This window comes from Equus przewalskii, chromosome 8, assembly GCF_037783145.1.
Source record: "Equus przewalskii isolate Varuska chromosome 8, EquPr2, whole genome shotgun sequence".
Taxonomy (NCBI): Eukaryota; Metazoa; Chordata; class Mammalia; order Perissodactyla; family Equidae; genus Equus; species Equus przewalskii.
This window is the reverse complement of record NC_091838.1, coordinates 81,708,524-81,733,843: the sequence shown is the minus strand read 5'-3', so window position 1 is coordinate 81,733,843 and position 25,320 is coordinate 81,708,524. Positions and strand designations below refer to the sequence as shown.

The window sequence follows — 25,320 nt, the reverse complement described above, 5'->3', positions numbered from 1 at the left end:
CGGTGATGCTTACTGCTCATTATTCAGACATGGACGAGCTGAAAACAAAGCGACTGGGTTTCAAGGTGCTTTTCTGCCTAGATCTAAGTTCCTCCGTTTTCCAACACTACAAACCCTCGGAGAAACCCTCCCGCTGCAATCCTTCACGAGTGAGAATTCAACAGATGCATTTTTGACGGTTTTAAACCTGTAACCCAATGGCCCTCTCCGCTTACACTTAGACCCGTGGCAGCACCAATTTCCTTCTCCTCTCACCATCCTACTGCAGCCTGTGGGGAACCAGGAAACCTCTGCACAGGGGGAAGACTGGACACCCGCCCCAACGAAAAAGGACCATCTGGTAAGACATGAGATCGGCCGAGGACACACGTCCACGGCTGCTAAGACGAGAACCTGAGAGGCAGGCCCTTTATCCCAGTGACAACAGGGTCCGAGTAGATGACCACCAGGGAAAGAAGGCGAGCACACACGCTGTGCAGACCGTGAACTGCTGCACGAGGGGATGGGATGGCGGCTGCGGAGCGGGACTTACGTGAAGTGTCTCCCCCACCTCAACCTCTCGTGGGCCCCCCAGCTCTGGCCTTCACAAGCTCACGCTTATGGAGCAGCCACAACACTTTGACTTCATCGCTCAGGGTTTTGCCTCCAAAAGTAGAAAAGCACCTGGTCCCCAGCCTCCCCGGATCACGCCTCCGCCGCAGGGCTGCCCCTGAACACCGACGCACACCTACCAGACCGCTGCAAAGGCCACAGCAACACGCAGGAGGAGCTTCCTCACCTGGAGTGTACAACAGGACGTCGACGGCCTGCGGGAAGATCTCTCCCGCCGAGGGGTTGATCTTGTGCTTGAGCGTTTCCGCGGTCGTCTTTGGAACCGCCATGGGCACTGAAAGGCAGACACCAGCATCAGTCTACCGGACTAGCTGGACCACGTTCCCAACAGCCTCACGCACTCTGCTTTCTTTAGAAGGGTAGTTTGGGGTAAAACTTCATAATTTGTGAAAATGAAGCTCTCTCTGAACCAGACAGTGAAGTGGAGCCACGCGTGTCCGGCGTCCTTGCTCTTGCTGGCATCGTGTAAATGGCTGGCGAGGGTGGCATTCATCCATGTCTCACACCGCCTTCTGTTCCAACACGGCTCTCTTCTCAGCTGGCAAGCGCTATCACCTGACCGCTCTCCACACCCCACCATTACGTATCACCTCGCAAAGAGGAGCCTTCAAACCTTCCCATGGGGAAAGCTTCCCACGAGCAGCTTCTCAACCTCGGCGCCATGCACATCTTGGGCTGCAGTTGTGGCTGCCGTGGGGCCGGCCTGTGCACTGCAGGGTGTTTAGCAGCATCCCTGGGCTCGCCCCGCAGATGCGGAGCACCCCCCAGTGCACACACAACTACAAAATCTCCCCGCATTCCCAAATGCCCCCCCGTCCAGGAATGGAGCACAAAACTTTGGAAAGTTTAAGTTTTGACCTTCCGTCGTGAGTTGGCCGTAAGCTGTTAACTCAAGCCCAGGATGATGTACCTTTACTCCCTGAGTTTTACACACAGGAAAACGGTTCTTGATATGGAGCAAGGGGTCAGGGACGCTGAGCTTAGACAAGTCCCCTTTGCCGTAGGGAACCAGGTGGACAACAGTTAAGTGAGCTGTCGTTTGTTGGGTGCTACCGCGGCGACCGTGTACGCTGTTTACAGAGGACTGAAGGCTTTGCTACAAACTCTTGACAAAGATTAGGCATGAGCTTGGAGTGATATAAACAGCTCAAGTGTAGTGTTTATTTGATTTCGTCCCTAAGCAAGGGAAGAAAACCAGCCATCAATGTCCGGTCCCAGGACTGTGGACAGGAACTCCTCCAAGGCACTCCAGCAGCTATTGTGGCGACTGGAGCATCCTGACTGCAGTGGGAGAGAGGGATTCTGGGCCACGGAGAGAGGGATTGTGGGACACGGGAAGGAGGGATTCTGGGGCACGAAGAGAAGGATCCTGGGGCACGGAGAGAGGGATTCTGGGGCACAGAGGGAAGGATTCTGGGGCACAGAGAGAGGGATTTTGGAGCACAGAGAGGGATTGTGGGACACGGGAGGGAGGGATTCTGGGGCACGAAGAGAAGCGGAGAGAGGGATTCTGGGGCACGGAGAGAGGGATTCTGGGGCACAGAGGGAAGGATTCTGGGGCACAGAGAGAGGGATTTTGGAGCACAGAGAGGGATTGTGGGACACGGGAGGGAGGGATTCTGGGGCACGAAGAGAAGCGGAGAGAGGGATTCTGGGGCACGGAGAGAGGGATTCTGGGGCACAGAGGGAGGGATTCTGGGGCACGGAGAGGATTCTGGGGCACGGAGAGAGGGATTCTGGGGCACGGAGAGAATTCTGGGGCACGGAGAGAAGGATTCTGGGGCACGGAGAGAGGGATTCTGGGGCACGGAGAGAAGGATTCTGGGGCACGGAGAGAGGGATTCTGGGGCACAGAGAGAGGGATTCTGGGGCACGGAGAGAGGGATTCTGGGGCATGGAGAGAAGGATTCTGGGACACGGAGAGAAGGATTCTGGGGCACGGAGGGAGGGATTCTGGGACCAGGAAGCATCAGGGATCTCACAGTTAGTGACAGACATGGCAAAGAGTAAAATGCATGGAGGTGAATAAACGCGTAATTGAGGTTTGTTTTTCCTACTCCTGGGACAACATTTTACAAACCAGTCTCCGGGCTCTATACCCCATTGCGATGAAAACACATCCACACACACACTTGTCCGTGGACGTCCACAGCGGCACTGTGCGTAACAGCCAGAAAGAGGGAACAGGCCGCGTTCACAGCAGGTGGGCGGACAAGCAAACTGCTCGTTCCTCACGCGGAACCGCACCCGTCCCTGAAGGGAGGAGGAACCGAAACCTGCCCCACGACAAACCTGAGCGTCACGCTACACAGAAGCCGGGCACAGAGGACACACGTGTGAGTCTATCCAGGAAACGCCCAGAGCAGGAAAATCCGTGAGAGACACAAGGCAGACCGGAGGGCGCCTGGGGGCTGGGGAGGCTGCTGAGCGGAGCCGGCTTCTTTTTGGGGTGATGAAAATTGTTCTAAAACCCACTGTGCTGACGGCGGCACGGCCCTGAATACGCTAAACCCACACCTTAACTGGTACGGCATGAGAGTTACATCTCAGTAAAGCTGTTAAAGACGGTGCGTGCACACAGAAGCAGACGGCATTTCACAACATCCCTACTGTGTTCCCCTGTGACCATGAATTAACAATCACCCCATCGTGGTGGGAAGTGAGGTTAACACGGGTAAGGGGTCCTCCGTATTCTCCACTTCTTTATGTAAATCAAAAGGCAGGTGGCTTTAGATTACTTAAAAGCTAAAACAAAATAGAAGTAGCTAAAATGAGGCATAAAGTTATTCTTACCCATTTGCTATTTCCTAGACTTGAAAAATCTTCCCCCCAAAAACTGAGCCTACCATCTACCTCTGTATGGCTTCCAGAATGTGAGAGCCGGATTTAAATATACAGACACGAGACCCTGTTGGGGAAACTGACCAAGTCAAGGAAAATGAAAAAGATATGGACATCTGGGGGCCTCCACTTGCTCAGGCAGGGGTGAAACCCACCAGTCAACAAGGCCGACCGTGCACAGAGGTTCCTGCCACTCCCAGTGCATGAGTGCCCGCCTGCTGGGGGTGCCAGGAGCCACTCAACAGCCTCCCACAAATTTCTATTCGGCTTCAAGCGGCCAATGGAAATTTTGTTGTTGGCAACTAGGAATCATAACAAATACCGTCCAGTAAAAAGTACCCAGACATTAAGGTTAGGAGGTACCTCAATGTGACCTGATAAGCAGAGAGCTCCAAGGTATACTGTTCAGTCAGAAAAGGAAAGATGCAGAACAATGTATGATTTGCAAAAACAAATTTAAAAGTATAAAAAAAAAATTTGAGAAATGTGGGATGGGTTCTAACTCATAAAACAAATGTCAACCGGACGAAAATCACTCAAAACGAGTTCAAGACACCGAAGCTCTGTCAAACACGGGCTTGACTTACTTTCGTTCTTCATCTTATCAAAGTACGACAATTTGGAGGCAGCATAAATGGCGCCGGGCGACTGCAGCGTGCCCACGACGGCGTCCATCAGCAAGACGTGGGTCAGCGCCTGCTGGACGTACTGGGGGTCCTGCGGGAGAAACACATTCGTTTCAACAGTCACCGAAATCCTTCAGGCTAAGACTCTGTTACGTTACATAAAACAATTCTTTTAAAGGTGCGTGTTTTTTCAAAGTAACAGGAAGAGTTTAAATTTGGATTTGATGTCACGTAATTATTTTTCTCTTAGTTAAGGCAAATATTGATTGTTTATACCAGGGTCGGTCAACATTTTCTATGAAGGGCCAGGCAGTGAATACACAATCTGTGTCCCGACTGCTCAGCTCTGCTGCAGCCGCTCGAAAGCAGCCAGACTACGCGAACGAATGGGCCCACGTAGATGTGTGTGTCAACACCTGCCTCGCGGACGGTCCCCAGGCCCACGGGCTTTAGTCTGACTGGGCTGGTTTGTGCTAAATAACCCAGTGGACATAAAACCAGAGGGCAGGCCCAAAAGGCATGGAATACTGGAACCTTAGAAGGGACCTACGCCCTCTTCCCACGCCAAACAGAAACAGCCGCTCACGTCTGCGGCCTCGAGCTCCCCCAGTGACTGGGAACGCCCCGTCACGCACGGCAGCTCTCCCGCCACTGGACACAGTGTCCTTCCAGACAGGCGCCCCTGTGGCGGCTGCCGCCCTCCCGGTGCCTCTCGTGATCCGCGGCTGTGCACCGCTTTCTACCCTCTGAACTGGGCCCGTGTGGGAGCTCCCTGTTCACACCCTTTGCCCATCCTGTTATGGGTTTTCCTGTCTTGCCATTCAGACACAGAACTCTGTTCCCCCATAGGGCCTCCGTCTGCTGCCTCGCTCCACGGTGGGTGGGGAGGGGGGACGAGGGGAACACAGAGTGGCCGGCCCCACGGTCTATCCACACCGCTCTGCCGGCTGCTGGGTTTGCTCACCACGGCGTCCCCAAACGCCACGAGGCCTCCTGCTGGGTCACACAAACCACAGCATCTTCAGCGCCTTCTGACAAGCCCCCGTGTAATTCACCTTATCCTGCCCACAGGACCAAGCCCGAGCCCCCGAGCTCTACGGGCCGAGCGTCATCACAGAGACACGGGCAGGACGAGGCGAGCCTCAAATCAGGATAAAGGGACAGTGCTTTCCAGACCTTGTGGTCATCGGCCAGCTTCTTCCCAGCCCACATCTCCTTCACCATCAGGTGCCACAGGTCACACTCCGTCTTAAGATTAGCTTCAAAGACTTCTTTCTTAGACACCATTTTAATTTTTAATGTGGGTATTCTCAGCACCAGAAAAGCTACTGTGGTACTTCTGACTTCCTAAAGAGGCAGAAAAAGAGAAGGAAGGTAAGTAGAATGACATCGCAAGGGACGCTGGGATTGATGAGAGAGGCGGCGATGGCAGGTCTGAAAGCGAGGGGCGGCGGGCTGTGACCACTGCTGTCCTCGTCTGCACACGTCCAGGGGACCTGCCGGGGCGCTTGGCTGACGTCCCGACGTGCAGGCAGCCCAGGAGGGCGAGGGGCCACCCTGGAGAGCCCGGACAGAGCCCTGGGGCTGGGCCCAGAGCTGGGGTTGGGGGGGTCCCCAGCTGGAGTGGAGGGTCACGAGCTGGGGTCTGAGAGCTCAGCACGGCTCCCGGTGGACGGTGGGTCTGCACCGTGAGCAGCACAGCCACTCTCCCACCCAAATGGACGCAGTCGCCGCGTTTCAAGGCAGCTCATCTTTCACCTCCTTAACTATTTCCCTCTCTTCGGAGTCCTAGGAGGACGTCTGTCAAAGCAGGTGCGGGGGAAACTGAGGGAAAGCAGCGCCAGGTGGGGTCCTCTGGTCCCGCGTTCACCACGGGTTTACCGCCTTTCCCATCTCTGAACAGTCAGTGGCCGAGTGAACGCCCCTCACATGCCTCGTACAAATTTGGGAAAATAGATGTAAGGCCTCAGATGAGCCACGATCTCCCTTCAGATTTCCTCCGTGGGGAGAAGGACTCCCTTGAAGACAGAACAGGCATCTTGAGTTGCCATAGGATAAACCAGCAGGCCGCTGGGAACCTGCTCGGGAGATGTGGGGGACACCAGCGCCCAGCGGCTGCCACGCGGCAGTTTCTCCACAAACGCCTTGTGGATGAATTCATTCCTGTGCTTCTCACGTTTTTCTCTAATTAGAAGGTCAGCCAAGGCGCGTGCCCGCCTCGCTTCCACTTCCTCTCCCAGACACACGTCAGTCGGGTCAGGACATCAGCTACAGACGAGCGCTTCCTGCTCTGGGCACGTTGCGCACTGAGTCTGTCTATTCAACCCTCCCAGCAAGCCCATTGGGAAGGCACCCTCATTATTCCCGCTCTGCAGATGAGCAAACTGAGGCAGGCCGGGTCTCCGGCAGGTCCATGGCACAGCGGGAGGGGTCCGGAGCAGGGCGCGCCCCAGCGCGTCTTACCTCTATGTTTCGGAAGGTGGAAATCTCCACGTAGCCCGGCCTGCCTTCGGTCAGGAGGAACAGGCGCTTCTGCGTCATGGCGATCTTGCCCACGCCACGGTTGGTCTTGACGGAGCTCGACAGCTTATAGACACACTCGTTTTTATCCAGGTGTTCCATCACGGACGGCGGCAGAACGACCTCCTGGGCCTCCGCTTCCGTCTCCTTCCAGCAGGTGTAGAAATCCCTGAACGTTTCTGGGTCGATCTGTTTCTGGTGCCCTTGGTTTTATAAAGAAAAGAGAGATTTCTTACAGCCACACGCAGCACGCGTAAAGAGCGCATTACCCGAGCGAGGCGGCAGGTGGCGCCAGTGCTTAAGTCTGCCTGGACCAAACCACCCCTCCCTCCCCAGGCAGCGCAGGTGCCCACAGAGGGCACTGCATCCTGGCCCAGCCCGTCCGCCCTCTCCAGCCCCTGACCCCGGGATGGGGATCGCCGTGTGACTTGAGCCAGGCAGTCACAGCAACTCTAAGGACACCAGCTGGGGACACTGGGACAAGGACACTCTTCATATGGTGGCAAAGACCTGTGCCACCACTACAACTGCTGGCAGCCATCCTGGGGCCACGAGGGGAGCTAGTCCTTGGGTGAAGCTAAAGAGACCAGATCCCTGGTGACACACCTAGGCCACTGGATCAAGCCTTGCCTGACGCTGGCAAGATCTATCTCTATATTGTTTGGTTCTGTGAGCAAATAAATTACTTTTATTATGTGTAACCCAGATGATCTTAACTGATGCGGTAACCTTTCCAAACATCCAATATTCGTGGGCCCTGAAGTCAGAGAGACCCAAGTCGGAAGCCCAGTTTCGCTACCATGCAGCAGCACGACTGCAGGCAAGCTGTGGACGCCCCTGCCTCCTCACCCGCAGGTGGAGATGGGCCCACCCCAGCCCGCTACTAAGAAGCCCTGCCCAGAGTAACCCCCGACGTGTCCCTGTATCTGTGCTCGCCTCCACTCCCTTCTCCCTCCCATCCATGCCCAGATCCGGCTGCTCCTCTCCTACCCTCTGTCACACAGCGGCCCCGTAGCGTCCCGATGGCCCTGCCTGCAGAGCTGCCCCCACTCCCAGCCTGCATCTCTCGGCGCCCGGAATGACTTTTCTAAGACGCAAGCAGGAGCTCCTGCTCTCTCGTTCAAACACTCCAGGGCTCCTCATCCACACCAGGCCCCAAATTCCTCCAGGATCAGGCCCCCCGCCCCTCACGCCCCAACGTTCCAATCATACCAAGGAGGTTCTGAAACAGGCCGTGCTGTTGCACGCCTCTGCACACGCTGGTCCAGAGTATTTGGGCCAGAAAACTCCTACCCATTCTGCAAGACCCGGAGAAAACACCTCACGTGCCCCATTCTCTAACAAGGCAGTCTTCCCGGCCACACGGCCACCGAGCTGCACATGCACTTCCCTTATCACGTTGAATGACACCTCCTATACACCGCTCTACACAGTGTCCCACTTAATGCTCCCAACCACCTCACAAGGCAGGCACCATTATCAGGGAAACTGAGGCACGGGGAGGCAAGCCCTAGCTGGCAGGTGGGTAAGTGCGCAGCTGGGCCCTGAGGTCAGGCAGACGGCCTCACCCCAATGCCATCCTACTCGGCGAGTTCGCGTCTGCCTGCCCTGCTGGCGCCCTGCTTGGGACGGCAGGAACCATGTCCTCCCCATCCCCAGCACAGCTGGAGGCCGGATGTGGAATGACCAAAGGATGTCCTGAAAGCCCCGGTGTGGCCACGTCCCTGCCCTGGTTCCATAACACTGTGTCGAGGGTGACAGTTCCCCGGGGAATTTGCAATCGCGGCCACAACTGAGCCTGGCTCAGCTGAGCAGTCAGGGCCGCCATCCGCGGGCGGCCAGTGAGCAGGAGGGCGCTGCGACGGGGCAGGACAGGAGGCGGTCCTGGCCAAGGCCAAGGCCGGGACATTCGCTTCTCCGTGGGAAGAACGGCTGAGCGTGTCGGAATTAAGACTTGAACCAGAAAGGCAGGGGCTTCGTTGCCACTACAACGTGCAGGCGCCAGCCGGGGTTTGAGTCAGTGCTGTCGCTGTCGCTCTCCTTATTTCTGATGGCTGACCGTGGTTGTATACTACTTACATATCTGTTCCACGTTTTAAAGTCACTGGGTCCAAACAGAGAAGAAACACACAGCGGTGGGTGTCTATGCGTCCCTGTCTACATTTTTAAAAATAAGTCACTGAAGAAGACGAAGCATGAGTATGCTGGCATCTGCCCCAGTGGACGGGACCCCACATCCCCTGTGCTGGGCAGCGGGCCACCAGAGTGCATGCGGGTCATGCCCCTGACCCCACAACATGGTTCACGGAGCCCTGTTGTGTTCTAGAAATGCTGCTCAGTGCAGCTGCCTCCGACCGGGCTCCTGGGTCCACACGTGCCAGTGGTCCTGAGCAGCTGTGCTTTATTCCGGAGCCTTTGCTATTTCTGCTGGACCTCACGTAAGAAGACGTTTAGTCTAAATATGCAAGCAAGGAAAAGCCCAAGAAATGGGAAGCAAGAGGTGAAACGAGAAAGAGAGAGAGGCAAAGTCATTAATTAATGAAAGCCAGAGTGGGAGGACTCCTGGGGTGGAGCCTGGGCCAAGTGGCCTGTCCCCCCGTCACTCGGGACAAAGCTGCCTGCTGTCCGGGCCCCTGCAGAGTTATGGGGCTACACAGAGCAGAGCACGTGTCACCAGAACCCGAGACAGCTTCCTCTCAGACAGACGTGGCTGCGGCCTCAGATGTGAGGCGGGCTCGTGGGCTCCAGAAGGCCCCGACCAGGGCCGGGCAGAGAAACCAGGGTGGCCCGCGGCAGGAGCAGCCCTCATGGCTCCGGTGGGCCTGTGGACACCAGACCCACCAGGGCTGCAACAGGACCAGGCGGCGCACACCCAAGGCTGCCGTGCACACCTGCAGCCACTGTGCACATCTGTGAACTCCATGCACACAGTTGCCACGCACAGCAACTGCCACTGTGCACACCTGTGGCCATTGTGCACACGTGTACATCCACAGCCATTGCACACATCCAGGTGGAGAGAACACCCATTCTTCATGTGTCTCCAATTCTGCACAAAAACGCCAACTGCTCCCCCCGTACCCTGTCACCACGCCTCCAACACAATCCCCCAGCTCATGTGCGGGAGGAGGCAGCGTCACGGGGGCCCGCCTCCCGCATGGCCGTACTCACGGCAGCCTCCCTCCCTGGAGCCAGCTTGGCAGCAGCTGCCCTGCGAACACCCAGGCCTGCACCATGAATACTGGACTTTGAAATGTGTGACTGTTACAATGTGTAGTGATGAAACTGTACGGTAACTCATTGAGTAAACTCAGTGAATCCTTGCACCACGTCAGCTCCTTCCAAGAGGGCGACATTCAGCTGTGGCTTCATGTTGCTCTTTAACACACGGCCGTGAGGCCAAAACCTGCGCCTGCTGCTGCGTCACGCTGGCTCACACGCCCATTAGCTGACCCGTTTGCAGTTACAGAGCCAAAGTGACCCAGGGCCGTCGATGGCACTATCATCGTGGTCAAGTCTGCTGATGCCCTCCCAGGATGTCCTCTCCATGACCCTTCTAACGTAAGTCTGGGACTGCTGGACAGGGCCCATATGTCCCGCCATAAAGCCACGCATCCCAGGCTCCCCACAGCCGGCGCCGTGGGACACGTTCCTGGCCAAGGAGAGGTGAGAGCCGGGGGAACAGAGCCTCTTCTTCCTGCCGGGAAAACAGACGCCCAGGGCCACGAGCCATCTGTGACTGGGAAACAACAGGCCATGGAGGGGAGCAAAGGTGACTGTGGGGCCTGGTCACCGTGACGTCGAGCTGCCCAGCATGCTCTGGACGTCCTGTCACACGACAACAACAAGCCCAGCGGCTTTGTGCTGCGGCATGTCAGGCCTAAGGCTGACCTGGCGGGGCACTCATATCCTCGTCAAGGTCCCCGGGAGGGAAGGACAGGGCCTCCTTTGAGAGGTGGGGAGCCCCAAGGCGCCCACGCTTCCACTTCCCAGCAGCCCCCAGCACTGTTACTCAGGTGTCTCTGTGAGGACCTCAGACTCCCCGGGACACGGCCCATCCTCCCACGCTGTCCCGCCCCAAGGGTGTCTCCTGGGTGGCGCTGATGGCCCCACAGATGCCCAGTGAGACGAGCTCCACCATGTCCTGCTCGGCCAAGGTGGTGTGGTTCCTTTTCAGCCTTCCCAAAGCACGGCAGGTGGAGGTGACCAGTGAGTGCCAGACGAGCTGGCACCTTGGTCAGGCCGACTAACTGGGACCCGTGAACAAATGATCCGCCACCTCTGCCTGGAGGAAGACGGACAGCACGTGCATGTGGAGACGCTGCCACACGCTGCCGAGTCTGCCCGAAGAGGCCACAGACGAGAAACCAAAGGGAAGCCACGTTCTGTGGTCTCCGTGCAGTAACCAGGGAGAGATGCCGCCGTGTGTCATCAGCAAGGGACGACCCTTCCAGGGGACGTGACAGCTCCTGCACATCAGATGGGAAAGGAAATACCCCGACACAAACATGGCAAAACCTGAAAAGGCAGCTCAGAGGGAGAAGCCAGAATGGCCCACGAGCATAAGCGCTGACGTCCTGTGAACAACATCATGTCACGCTCGTCACCCCAAGCACCCTCAGGCTGCTGGCGGGGGTGTACCCAGGGCCGCGGGCAGCCAGCAGCGAGGACGACGGCACTTGCACCCCAAAACAAGCTTCTCGGCGCAAATCCTCAAGAACCCTATGCATGGGCACCCACAGAAACAGGCAGCGCAACGCCATGTCACATTCAAAAAGGCAGACGCACGGGCCCCCTGCCCGTGGTGCACAGAGATGCTCACGGCCCAGTGCTGTCGGCAGCAAAGCGAGTAAAGAAGGAGAGCTGCGCACCAATGCGGGTCCATCCTGACAACAAAGCGTGAGCAAAATAGCGCAGACCGACACCCACAACAGGACACAGCTCACGCACAGTTTAAAAACAGACAACACCCAGGCCCCGCTTTTGGACATGTCTATTGGCAGTAAATGCATATAAACGTGGCCAGAAGGGAAGGCTCGAGTTGGGGGGAGCAGTCCCTTTGAGGAGGGAGGGGTGGGAAGGAGCCTAAACCGACAAGACAGAATGTGAGGGAACGCAGCATTCCCGAAATGCGGGCCTGGAGTCTGTCTCGCTGTCTGTGCCGCTAGGTGTGGCCAGAGTACTCTGCGGATGCGTGGTCCTGCATTTGGGAAGGGATCGTCACATGACGGGCAGATCCCGAGGGACAGGAGAGACCTGCAGAGGCTTCCTGGTCTCCCATCCAGCTTCCCTGGAGCCTTCCCACCCCCCAGAGCTGGGGTCAGGAGAGCGGCCTGGGCGGCGGCTGCATTGTCAGACATCGCCGGGGGAGGACAGCTGTCCTGAGGCTCGGCCGGGCCTCCTGTGCCCAAAGTGCCCAGAGTGGTGGCAAAGCCCTCGCGCCACAGGGCTCGTACCAAGCCGCCACTGACTCGTCCTCAAGAACTTAAACCATACGATCTGGGCATCCGTGCTCTTACCTACGGTCAACGCCTCAAAGAGCCGGTGGATGGTGCCGATGTCCTTCACGATGCCCGATTCCTGAACCCGCTTCACGAAATCGTCCAGCTGCATGTGCTTCTTGGGCAGCTCGAAGTTCTTGACGCGGTCGTCCGCCTTGGGGGCCTCCCCGGCCTTGTCCATGACCTCGCTGATGAGCCTCCTCAGCTCAGGGGTCTGCTCGGCCTGGGCGCGCTCGGGGGCCGACATGGAGTCCACGGTCCTCTTAACAAGGTCGGCAGGAAAGATCCGCACGTCGGTTTTGTACAGACTCTGGAAGTCCAGGAGGGCGCCCAGCAGCTGTCCTTGCATCAGGTGAACCAGCCCGCGGAGGTAGAAGTAGCGGGCCAGGAGCACGGAGCTCTCGGGAGCCAGGAAGCTCATGGCTTTACTCAGCAGGCTGACGCAGTCACAGTAATAGGCCTGGACGCACTGGCCCACCAGGGGGAAGTGGATTTCCGGCAGCTTGAACGTGTATGTCGTCGTAGGGCTCACATTCAGAACTGAAGAGTGAAAGGAAAATAAGCAGATAATTAGCGCAGACCTTAAAAATGCACATGTGTTCCCATCCCATTTCGTCCAGGTCCACATTTCCGGGCCTTCCGTGCAACTCAAAGCAAGACCTTGCGTGCCTCTTCCAGAAAGCTCCAGGAGCCCCCATGCTGAACGAGGGGCCCTCGCTGTGCCTCCACGGCACCAGGGGAATACTGAGTTATTTTATTTGCTATAACTACTAACGTTAGACTGGATCCCCTGGTAGGGAGTCTGCTGGAGGATTACACTAACAACCGAAGCAAGATGTACCCGCCGGGCAGGGCTGAGCCCTGGGAAAGAACTGTTCCATTCACCTCACCAGCCAAGCTGTGAAACGGGCATCGTCTCGCTTCCCATCTTACAGATGGGGAGACTGAGGCTCCCACTAGCCCCAGGGACAGACACTGAGTGCCAAACCCAAACCAGGAGGGCCTCACACCAGCTCCTCCAACAAACAGCACCGAAGGGCCTCCCGGGTCGGCCAGAGCTCCTCCTCTCCCGGGAGCTCCAGGGAGCACGGCAGGCCAGCCCAGCAGGGAGGCAGCTTGCCCAGGGAGGGGGGGTCTCAGCCATGAGCCTGGAGGAGGGAGCAGCCTGGGCACACAGCGGGCTGGCAGGCGAAGGCTCAGAGGGCAGAGAGCAGAACACGTTCCCATAGCGAGGAGTGAAAGGTGGCACTGGGTTTACAGAAGCGGAAGGGCAGGCCCAGAGAGGTAAAGTGGCCTGCCCAGGGTCACACAGCCAGGCAGCAGCTGTGCAGGGACTCAGACCCGGCCGGCCGTCGCCTCCAGATGCTTTCTCTGTCGTTACGCTCTTTTCATGTAAACTCGGGGCCCCTCCTGGTGTCAGCAGTGTGCTCCTCACTGAGCCTCCAGCTCTCCTGCGTTCATCAGGAGGCACCAATTGGTCCCCAGTGCCTTAGACTGAGTCAGCGGCCACCAGGGGGCCCGTGTGGCTCACGGCGCCTGGCCTCCCCACAATTTCTTCCTGTCCACTATGGACAGAGTGCAATTCCATCCTGCAACTGCATGGAGAGGGACCCTGATTATAAATGACCGACGTCACACGTCACATGCTCGGCTGCAGCTTACACGGCAACAAGATGGGCTCACACACGTGCAGACGGGGTTTACACAATTTACATGCCGGGGAAACTCCCAGCCAACACTGAGAGCTGTGCCCACCAATGTGCTTCAGAAACGCGGCCGCTGCGGCACAGCGCTGTGCGGGGCTCTTGCCCTCCCTCTGCTGGAGCACGCCTCCTCCAGGGCCACGTGGCTCGTGCTCTCCCTTCACTCACATCTCTGCCAAAATGTCACTTCCGCACTCAGAGCCCCACCCTTCACTGTCCCTGACCCCACTTCCTTCGTGTAGGACACTGAATGCCCTGGTGTTTATCTGTTTATCACCTGCCTTTGCCTCAGCCACGTCGGCTCCATGGCGGGGTGCTGGCTTCCCTGCACCCCCAGGATATAGAAACGGCTTGGCACTCACTGGGGCCTAACAGTCATGTCTCCCACTAAACATGGACGCGTGTAGACACACATCTTATGTATACTCACACACACACATGCATACACATGCACACACACGCATGTATGTATGCATGCGAAAGACACCAGACCTGCATGTAGCTGTCATCTTTAGCGGCAAGACTGGGTGATGGAAAACAGACGAGAAAGAATTTTTATAACGACCAGTTTGCAAAAAGAATATTCTAAAAATATTTCAAATAATTAAACTGCTAAAAAGCCCCAAACACACTCCCTTCTGGAACAAGCTGCGGTTTCTTTCCATGACTTGCAACGTCAGGTTGAGTGACTGAGACAGCGCCACAGAGGGGAGTGGCTTGTCACCTGTGCTGCTGCTTCTGCAATCCCCGGTGTCCACTTTCCGCAGCGACGAGTTGCGGGGCGGCAGCTCGGGAGGCGCGATGTCCTGCAGGTTGGGCATGCTGACCACCATGCGCCGGTGAGTGGCGTGCGAGGCCGAGGCTTTGCGCGAGGCCATTTTCTCAATTGTCGGTCTTCTGGGACTTAGAAGCATCCCATTAATTCTGGGGTAGAAAAAAGCAATGCTTTACCGTATAGACACAATATTGATTAAGAATAAGCCTCAACTAAGCATTTCTCTGATATTCTCACCCACCGGTGGAAAACAGAGCGGGAGGCAGCTGTCTGAATCTCCCCGCATGTTGAACTAAAGGCTGGAGGACAGACCGTGCCCCCAAAGAGACCTCAAGGAAAGGAATGTTTGAGGATTTCAGGAAAAGCATCTCAGCAGAGGTGGAAAGCAGGCTTGGGGACAGGTGAGAGTGGGAAAGAGAGAGAAGGAAGACGGGAAGAGGGCAGCCCGAGCGCAGACCCGGAGGGCAGATGCAGGGAAGGTGTGAGTGTCAGGCACGGTCAGAGAATCCCCGAGACAGAAAGACACGGACCACGGAGGGGAGCCCGTTACCCAGTCATCACGCATTTCTAACCGAGACTTTTCCGACTGAATTTATCGTTTGTCCGTCCAGACAAAACCATGCTACGTGAGCACCTGGATCCCCCCAGAGCCGAGCATCCAGGACGCGCTGACGAGGGTACCTGTCTTCTTCCGACTGCGTGCTAAGGTCCATCTGAGCGAAGGCGTCCAGCCTCCTGCTGAGCCGGGCTTTGAGGAAAGAATGAAACATGTAGGTCTCCAGAACCTGAAAGAGGCCGTGAATGCAGGTCACTGTCACGCGCCTGCGCTCCTCTCTTCTCAGGGGTCCAGGGCGCCCGCGGCAGCCGCCTGAGGCTCCCTTCCCCGAGCCCCCAAAGCCTCTCACCACACCCAGCTCCTCCGGGTGCGAGTTCCTAACACAGGTGGCTTCCCCAGTTCACCATAACCTACTATAAGGCTGGCCCTCAGTTCCTCGCCAGCAGGCCTGAGAACGGGCCACTCTTCGCATTGGAAAATCTCAGAGCTCAAACACCCAAACCACCTCGCGCCCACGGCAGCGACAGCCCCAGCCTCCGAGCTTGGCACAGGTTCTGGGGTCCCAGCCCCGCGGCCCCGCCCCAGCCCCGTACCTCCCGGCCAGCGCCGTCTGCCCTCCCCCTGCGGTCCCGGCCTGTGCTCGGCTCCCGCCACCACGGCTGCCGGCTCTCAGTATAGAACGTGACCCTCCAACAGCTGGCTCGTTGTCCCCATGACCCCTGCTCTGCTGACCGTGGGCCCATGGGCGAGCGGCCTGGAGAGGATGAGGCCGTGCACACCCCAGGCGAGGAGAGGGGGCCAAGTGGCCACAGCCCCTCCGGGGGCCCAGGCTCAAAGAGGGGGCTGGAACCTCATGTGCAAAAGGCCCGCAGAAACACGAAGGAAGGGACTGGCCACAGAGGGTAGGTGGGAGGCCCCTTCTACAGAGAGGGGCACCGAGATGGGAGTCCCTGGGGGGTTGGCGGGCTGCGGGGAGCTCCTGGGGCTCCTCCGGACCCCTGCAGGCCGTCACGACTATGCAGCGGCCATGCGGCGAGTTCCAGGCTTCCCTTGGAGCCCCTCTGCGGGCTCCCTGGGCTCCTCTGCCACGCCCTTCCTCCGGGGGCGCCTACTGGCAGCAGCCCATGGTGCTGGCACATGGCGGGGCCCTCACCCCCGGGGAGGTGTGAAGGGGACAGCAGGTTACCAAGAGTCCTCACAGCAGCCATTCAGACAGCACTGCACTTGCACGAGCCACAGAACAATCAAGAACACACAGAGGCCACAGGGCCAAACCAAACTTTAGAAAGCGAGGGGAGGGAGGGAGCGATGGCAAGAGAATGGAGAACGCAATGGCTGTTGCCAGCCTGCAGGGGGAAAAGGAGTGGCCCGCGCTCTGCCCACAGGTGGTGGAGGTAGCCAGGCCACCGCTTGGCAAGCCACGCTGTGGCAGGCGTCCCACATATAAAGTGGAGGAAGACGGGCATGAATGTTAGCTGAGGGCCAGTCTTCCTCAGCAAAAAGAGGAGGATTGGCAGCAGATGTTAGCTCAGGGCTAATCTTCCTCCAAAAAAAAAAAAAAGCTATTACACTTAATAAAAGACGGAACACACACAGACAAATACACTCCTCCCCCCCCCAGCCTTACCTGTTTATAGAACTCCTGGTCCCCTGGAGCTCTGGTCTTGAGGAACTCTTCACTGTTAAACACTCGATGTTCGTAATTCAAGTGATTCTTCACTTCCCTGACCAAGAGAAAGACAGTCCCCGTGCTGAAGCATTTTTAAATACATGGAAAACACCTCACTATCAGAAGCAGAAAACCCACGAGAGAACGCACGCTTTGGAAGGCCCCGTTCTGCAGGTCGTTCTGACCCCAGAACGACACGGCTCGGACACACTGTGCGTTACCTGGAGCACCGCTTCTCCCTCCACCTGGAATGAAGCTCCAGGAGGAAGGTCACGGTCTCCTCCTTCAAGCCAGGTCCTCGTGGCAATGAAGACGCAATAACCTGTACGCACTCCCACAAACAAACTGAGTTCAGAGCAGTGACACGGGAGGGGCCGCCCGACTCCGAGCGCTCACCCCACTGGCCGTCAGCCCGACCCCACAGGCCAGCTCACCTCTGGGCCCCACTTCCTTGTCTATAAATCCCTGGGGACCTGGCAGCTGACCTCCCAGATCTAAAGCAAGGCTCGACAAGTGGACTCCATGGCCGGACGGCACGTCCACACGTAGGACGTTCACCGTTCCTTCCATCGGGGAGGAAAGATTATTTCATCTAGGGAAATAGAGTTTGATAATCTGGAATCATGTTTCCTGCTTTGGATGAACTCACGAAGCTTGTGAAAGATTACCAAAAAAATCTCGTTCATTAAAGACTTGGTCTTAAAAGAACAAAAGGAAAACAACAGATCTACGATCACACAAGTTATGCTCTCAGCAAAGAGATCACATAATCCGTTCATAATACACTGTCCCGTTTTTTTCATAATACATTATTTGCTTCATACAAATATATACATCAAAACAACATGGCCATTAACACGCCGGTTTTGAAATAACCACACGGAGTACTGTCCAGTCTGCAAGCTCTGGTCTAGACCCCACCCAGGTGGAGGGTCCCTGCCGTCACCTTCCCTCGCTCGGCCTGGAGAGGAGAGAAGAGAGAGCCCCCGCTGACAAAGGGAAAGAGCCCCGAGAGAGAAAAGGCCTGAAGGCTTCTCCACTAAAAATAACTCCTTCACAAAGCTGTGGTGTAATGGAGACACAACTTCATCACACACTCCTGAAACGACCCCATAGTCAGGCCAGAAACAGCGACCCACGCCCCGGACCATAGCACGCCGAAATCAACATGCTTCACTAGTTACTTAACCGAGCCTCGCTCAGGCGCTAGTGCCCAACAGCGTGCAAGAGACGGCTGAGGACGGCATGACAGGAAGGAAGAGAAAGGAGAAAGCTCTCCAGCAGGGGCGAAGCCTGAGTGCTCCAGCCTGGCGGCTCTCCTTTGGGTGGGCATCGTTCCCGAAGTGATCCTTCTGTCCCCCACGCTGGACTGACCCTGCGCCCGCAGCCAGCACAAGCATCCGCAGGTGGTCACTTGCAGGAGAGGTGGGGGTGGAGTGGGGGCGGGGGCCTCTCTCACGAGGCCATCGTCAATTTCAGCGACCTGAGCTTTGGGGGCCACTGCCATCATGGAACTGAGAGCTGGCTGGGTACCCTTTACAGACACTGGAAATGTTTTCTAAATACCTGAAGATGCTGACGAGCAGCTGCAGGGTCATCTGCTGGATCTGGCGGTTGAGTGTCTGCTGCCAGGCCCGCCTGCAGGCTCGCCCCTCATTCAGGTCTGTGATGGAGCCCAGGTGAGCGAGGTCCAGCTCGTGATGCAGCTGAAGGCTCTGGACCCTGGAGAGGAGCAGACGGACGCTGGCCACGGCTCATGCTTCCCCGCCTGACCACTGTTCACTGGCAGTGGAGAACTCCCCAGGAAGGGGGCTCGCTCTTGCCAGGTACGTTAACACTTTTAGGATGCTCACAATACCCATCAGTAACTTCTAGGGGGGTCATTAAAAATATACCCCTGGAAGAGTTTATTCAGCTCCCAACATAAAAAGCTAATTAGGGCAGAACTCCCAAAGACCTTGACTTTGGACCATGCACATTTTTATCCGAGCTGAACCATTCCGTCCCCCATGCTCTGCCTGGCGAGGGCACACGCTCCCCTTCCAGGACGGCCAAAGGGTCTCCAGCTCAGGCCGCCCCCTTGCCTGCTGGCTTGGGGCATCCTGGGAGGGACAGTGTGGCAACCGGGCAGCTTCCTGTCCCACGCCCTGCCCGGGCAGGCTCGGAGGCACCAAACGTCCTGTGTGTCACCACTCTCGGCCCAGCAGGGGACGGCCACTCTCTGGTCTGGAGGACCCAGAGGACGCACAGCTATCTCTGTGTCTGTGTGCCGCCCTCAAACTCGACCCTGGCCTCCCCAACGACCCAAGGCTGTGCTTCCAGATGCGACTTTGGAAACCACCAGGAAGGGACTACACACCCGGCACCATGGCGGGGGGGTGCAGGTCACTGGTGGACACGGGCAGAGTCCTCATGTGGGGCTTACATTCAGGTGAGAAGAAACAGAAAAACAGGTAAAGGCATCACGAAGTATGAGGTAACGGGGATATGAAGCAGGGACTCCAAATAGAGTGATGGCCAGGAAATGGCCTGTTTGGGTGGCTGGAGGAGACCTCTCCAAGGGCCCTGGACCGGAAAGGTGAAAGGCCGTGAGCTGACAGCGGGGCAGGCAGCCGCCGAAGGCCCTACACAGGTGCAGGGGGCTTGCTGGGCCCAGCGTGGCTCCAGTATGAGGGCCAGGGGAGGTGAGCCCGGGTCTGAGGGCTGGCACAGCCTTTACCCCACAGGTCATGGGAAACTGCTGCTGGAGACGGGACGTTTCCGCCCTGGCTGAGCCCGGCCGTTGCATCAGGTCACCACCCCGCCAGGATGGAGTGTGAGTCACTCTGATGTGGCTGTCTGTCTGTGCCAGGTGGCTGTGCACCCAGCAGAACACAGGACGCCACGGGGAATGGCGCTTCAGACTCTCCCGTATAACGCCACAGCGCTGCCTACAGCAGAGTCTCCCCAGTTTCTGCGTGGGGACAATCCGTCATGGCAGGACAAGGCTGGCCCCTCCCCCGGAGCCCTCCTTTCCTCTCTCCCAGGCTCTCAGCCAGCACAGCCCTGAGCTGACCGCCCCCCAAGAGGGCTGGGGGTCCCTCTCCCTGTCCCCGAGGAGGTCAGGCGGGGCAGGGAAGATGGGCAAACACACTTCCGAGCAAGGGGAGGGAGACAGCGGTGGGGCAGAGAGGGCCACTAGGAGCAGGGCGTCTCGGGGAGAGGAGTGCCTGCCTCTTGTTCCTCCCAGGCAAACACCGCATGTGGACACACTGGCACTCCGGAACCCCGTGGGAGACTGACCGCCAGGTTCACGGTCTGTGCAGCATGCCGCCAACTGCACACGGGTTAGTTCACATTTATAAAACACGGCGCCCTGTGGTGAGATCGTAAGAGGCAGCACATCCCACTGCTTTGGGGTCCAGGAATCCAACCCTCGGTGTACATTCTAGAATTCTAACAACCACACGCAGACAGAGGAAGGAATCCCGTCTTACTGGGGACACTCTGCCAAAGTGAACACATGGGCATCGCCTCCAAATGCCAGCAAAGGTCAGCCCTGGCATGTCACCCTCTGAAAGGCAGGGGACAGCAGCTTCGGCTTATCAGAAAGTAAACAGACGGTAAGGAATGTGGGTTTCACCTTCCAGGTTCACATAGAGAACCCGGAGCACAAAGCAGTCAGCCACAGGAGAGCCCTTGGGGACTCCACGCTCACAGCCACAGGAGGACACGCACTCCACCTGCACTCTGCCTGCAGGCCTCCTAAAAGTTTCATTCGTTTGTTTGTTTCTCTGTTTTTGGTGAGGAAGACTGGCCCTGAGCTAACACTTGTTGCCAATCTTCCTCTATTTTGCATGTGGGACACTGCCACAGCATGGCTTGATGAGCAGCATGTAGCTCCGTGCCCGGGATCCAAACCCACAAACCCTGGGCTGCCAAAGTAGAGTGCATGAATGCAACCACTATGCCACCGGGCCAGCTTGTTAAGATGGAAGGAACAATGATAAAGGTGGCACTCCTGTATATTTTGCAGAAACCATCAAGGTAGAAGTAATAATTGATACCGAGTGTTATGGGCTGAATTGGGTCCCCCGAAATCTATATGTTAGAGTTCTAACCCCTAGTTCCTCAGAATGTGACTGTATTAGGAGAGAGGGCCTTTACAGAGGGGATTAAAGTAAAACGAGGTCACAGGGCGGCCCTGACCCAGTCTGACTGGTGTCCTTATGAAAAGAGGAGATCAGGACCCAGACACACACAGAGGGACGACCACATGAGGACACAGGGAGGAGACGCCATCGACACACCAAGAAGGGAGGCCTCAGGAGGAACCAGCCCTGCTGACGCCTTGGTCTCAGACTTCCAGCCTCCAGGACGGAGAGAGTTAATGTCTGCTGCTTGAGTGGCATTTGTTATAGCAGATGGAGCTGACTAATACACAGGTAAGAAAGGAGAAAAGCTGAGCTGGGGAGGCCAAGACACACCACCCGCTTGCTTGTCCCCCATCTGATCTCCCAACAAACAGACAAAATAAAGGGGAAACCAGGCACCACCGATTTAACAGAAACTGCATCACCGGCGTCTCGACACTGCACGGCCCGGCTGCCTGCAAAGAACCCACAGAGCTGATGCTACACTTACTCCCTGTCGCCCAGCAGCACCACGTGTCACTTCTCGAGTCCCACGCAAGGTCTGACTGCAGTCTGTCCTGCAGGCTGGGAGGACTAAAGGCGGGATCTCTCCTGCTACCATTTTATTAGATTCCAAGGGAAAAAAAAAGAGCCCCACAGAACAACCGGAGGAAGCCCGGTGATGACCCGCTGGCGTCTGCCCGGCCCTGTCCCCTGGGTCTCGCCCAGGGTGGCTGGACATACCAGGATGCACCTTCGTCCTGGATAATTATAACCACAGCCCTCTCACTCTCCCCAGAAGAAGCACATGTAAGAGCGTCCCCACCGAACCTCTCCACAGAGCAACAGACGCCGCAGGGCCTGCAAAGCCTAAAACATTTATGAGTTGGCCCTTTTTGGAAGAAGTTTGCTGATGCCTGATCTAGCCCAATGAGCTTTGGTAGGAGAGATGGAAAAAACCATCAACAGCCGTGATCCAGCGCCACAGGACCAGCCACGTCTGTTTTGCTCGATAGTACATACATCCTGCCCGAGGTGAGGCCTATGAGGGGCACTGGACACACGTGTAGTGAGAGAGTGAGCGAGTGAACAAGAAGGGACTCCAAAGACCACAGGCACAGGACCCTGGGGCACAGGACAGAGGGCGAGCGAGGCTTCCCGGGGGAGGTGACTGTCACCTGATTCTGCAGGGCCATAATGACTATTTAGGCAAGATGAGAATAAAGACAAATGACTTTTAAAATATTCATAAATAATTTCCAAACTATAAACACATAAAACATCTATCAGTAATATAAGATTGGAAAAGATACTCAGAATTGGCAAGTATAGAACCCGAACAGAGATGCTTTCAAACACATACTATTTCCAACTTTACCTCTGCATAAACGTCTGAGCCGCCAGGAGAGGGATGTCGGGAACGTCAATGCCATCGTCACTGGAGTAGGTGATGCTCCCATTATCGATATTTATCAGAATTAAACCATCAGCTTCCTAGAAGTTGTAAAGATTGCTGTAAGAATCTGAATCTGTATACATCTTTGAAAACACAAAAATACATTTTGCATTCAGTGTCAACATTAATTAGATTACCCTATTTAATATGTACACAGTCTTATATTATCTCTACTGAAAAATGCAGTGTATACCATGAGTTACATTAACGCGCTAATTTGATTCAATATGCCTCCGTCTTTGAGCCAAGATTCCAACACAAGTTTCAGGCTCTCACCTACCTTATACAAACACTGCATGTACTACTTCAGGGAGCCTGGAGAGAACATTCCAGAACCGATGAGAGCCACACTGACGTTCAACACCCAATGTGTCAGTTTAGCAGCCCAGCTAGCCCTCCCCTCAGAGCGTGGGTGGGGTCCCTGTGCTGGGCTCAGTGACCACACACACTTAGAACTTTTGAAATATGTATATGGTTGACTTGAAAAGTCTTATCTTCAGGAAAACACACCAATAATGAGTCACACTCGCACTGGAGTTCTGCAATTCAACAGCCCCTGGAATGTGACGCTGAATCTCTCGGAAGGTGCCCGCTCCCAGCTTGCATGCCGGGTCCGATGTTGCGTGCACTGTGCACAAACCAAGTCTTCAGGGCAGCAGAGCCAGTACCGACCCGGCGAGGGAACAGCCTCGCCCTCCATAAACGTGAACGCCGAGCATCTGCTCGTCACGGTGCAGCAGCTTCCGAGCTCCCGGCACCACGGACAACATTCACACCCCAACATGCCCTCAGTTAGGACCTGAAATCTGCCAGAACGGGTCAGTCACTAAAAGGCATTCCTTCACGACTGCTGCCGGGAATTGTTAAGTAAACACGCCCAAATGTTTCCCTTCTGAAGGGTCTGAGAGAAGACGGTTTTTTCCCTAATGACTAAAAAAAGAAACATAACTTTAGACTTCAGAGCATGGCCTGTTTTTTTCTCATTTGCAAGGTGGACTGAGTGACGTTTTTCCGTTTCTTCCATGAAGGTCCGAATGGCCTTTTCCCAAAGTGTGTTTGTCCCCTGGTGAGTCACTCGCTTTGGCAAGAACAGAGACACCGGCTCCTCCCGCGGAGGGGCCCTGGGCCCAGCACAGCCTACTGCCTTCCCAGAATTTGCCCTGAAAAGCTCCAGGGAACAGCAGGGCAGTGGGGCCGCTCCTGACGACTGCTGAAGCCGCAGGGGTGCACAGCATCCATCCTACTCCTCTCTCTGTTTTTGTGCTCACTTACAAATTTTCAAAATAAAAAGGTGAATGAAAACCTACCCGGTACCAATTGCCAATAAGCACATGAAAAGGTGATCAACATCGTCAGTCACTGGGGAATTGCACATCGAAACCACCATGAGACACCAGTTCGCACCCACCAGGATGGGTAGAATCAAAAAGATAGATACCGACAAGTGTTGGTGAGGAGGTGGAGAAACCAAAACTCTCCTCCGTGGTGAGTGGGAACAGGAAACGGGCAGGGAGCGCACAGAGCAGTGTGGCCATTTCTCAAGCAGTTAAACGTAGTCACCGTCTGACCCGGCCACTCCAGTGCTAGGAACCTACCTAAGGCAGGTGCAAACTTACTTACGTCCACACACAGACTTCCGTGTGAAAGTTCACAGCGCACTGCTCGTAAGGGCCAAGGTAGGAACAACCCGAAGGAGCGTCAGCTGAAAAATGGACAAACACACCGCAGTATCTTCCCATGATGGAATCCTATCCGCCCATGAAAACGACGCCCTGTACCCACTGCCACGTGGATAAACCTCAGCGAACGCTGTGCTGGTGAAAGAAGCCAGGCACAAAGGCCACATGTCAGATGACTCCACTTACAGAAAGCCACGTACGTGGCCCAGGCAAAGCCACAGAGACAGGAAGCAGACAGAGGCTGCCGGGGGCTGGTGGGGGCAGAATGGGGGTGACTGCTAACGCACGCAGGGTTTCCTTGTGGGGCGACGAAAATGTCTAAAGTCAGTTGGCACAACTCTATAAACTTAGCAAAAGCCACTGAATTGTACATTTTAATCAGATAAACTTTGTAGTATGTACATTGTATCTGAAGAAAGCGGTCTTAAAAAACCAAACTCACTCTGGCTGGTGGCAATATCACTGTATTTATCACGGGCCTGTGACCTTAACTCACCAGCCCAATGTGTGCCATCTCCGGTCAACAGGAAAAACAGCTAGCACGTATTGAGCACCTGCTGCATGCCAGGCACTGCTGCACTGACTTCACGGATCCTCATCGTAACCACAGGCCAGCATGCCTACCGTCCTTGTGTGACTAGGACACCAGAGAGTTCAACGCTCTGTCACAGGTCAGTCACTCAGCGAGCAGACGGCCACCAAACTCAGCAAGGCCCACACACCCCACTACCACTGAGCCACATGCGGCACGTGTGGGCATTTTCTGTGTCCACAGTATTAACGAACAACAGAAGGTTAATCAAAAAAAATAACAATGGAAAACATGGAGCAATAACAATGGCAGCTATCATCTATCAAGACCCCGTCATGTGCCAGGTGCTGGGTGGGTGCAGAATGTCCCTCAGGCGGAACCCCGCCTTGAAGGATGTGTCCTTGCCCCACGTCACAGATGAGGAAGCTGGGGCTTAGCAACAGCAACTCACTCACTCGGGGTCACAAAACGAGCAAGCAGCAGAGCTGAGACTTAAAATCAGGTTTCACTGACTCCAAAGCCTGCACTCTCCTCACTGGAAAACCCACGTGGAGCCTGAGAAGCTGCTGTGCGGTAGACCGAAAAGTGATCCAAGGCACAGAGCACCATGGCCTTGAATGCACCCCGAGGCCACAGGGGGATGGTGTGAGGACACACGAGATGGTACGCCGTGAGTGTGGCGCCCAGTGCACAAGAGCTGGAAGTGATCACGACCTCTCTGCGGCCCAGGGTGCTTGG

The 25,320-nt window shown here is 56.2% G+C and overlaps 2 protein-coding genes across 5 annotated transcripts in view; one reads left to right on the top strand and one right to left on the bottom strand.

Moving 5' to 3' along the window:
• SLC45A4 (solute carrier family 45 member 4) overlaps positions 1 to 7,300 on the top strand; it is a 128,943-nt gene extending 121,643 nt beyond the window's left edge. The window contains exon 9 of the transcript XR_011543277.1: positions 5,151 to 7,300. The gene's annotated coding sequence lies outside the window, so the exon portion shown is untranslated. The remainder of the gene's footprint in view (positions 1 to 5,150) is intronic.
• The window catches only part of DENND3 (DENN domain containing 3), a 61,609-nt gene that overhangs the window by 17,076 nt on the left and 19,213 nt on the right, over positions 1 to 25,320 (bottom strand). For all 4 annotated transcript variants that reach the window (XM_070631090.1, XM_070631092.1, XM_070631093.1 and 1 more), the window contains 10 exons: positions 22,294 to 22,409; positions 18,370 to 18,525; positions 16,762 to 16,858; positions 15,260 to 15,363; positions 14,528 to 14,727; positions 12,119 to 12,640; positions 6,543 to 6,802; positions 5,256 to 5,426; positions 4,041 to 4,170; positions 779 to 886 (listed from right to left, as the gene is read on the bottom strand). In XM_070631090.1, the coding sequence (XP_070487191.1) occupies positions 779 to 886; positions 4,041 to 4,170; positions 5,256 to 5,426; positions 6,543 to 6,802; positions 12,119 to 12,640; positions 14,528 to 14,727; positions 15,260 to 15,363; positions 16,762 to 16,858; positions 18,370 to 18,525; positions 22,294 to 22,409 (1,864 nt within the window). The remainder of the gene's footprint in view (positions 1 to 778; positions 887 to 4,040; positions 4,171 to 5,255; positions 5,427 to 6,542; positions 6,803 to 12,118; positions 12,641 to 14,527; positions 14,728 to 15,259; positions 15,364 to 16,761; positions 16,859 to 18,369; positions 18,526 to 22,293; positions 22,410 to 25,320) is intronic.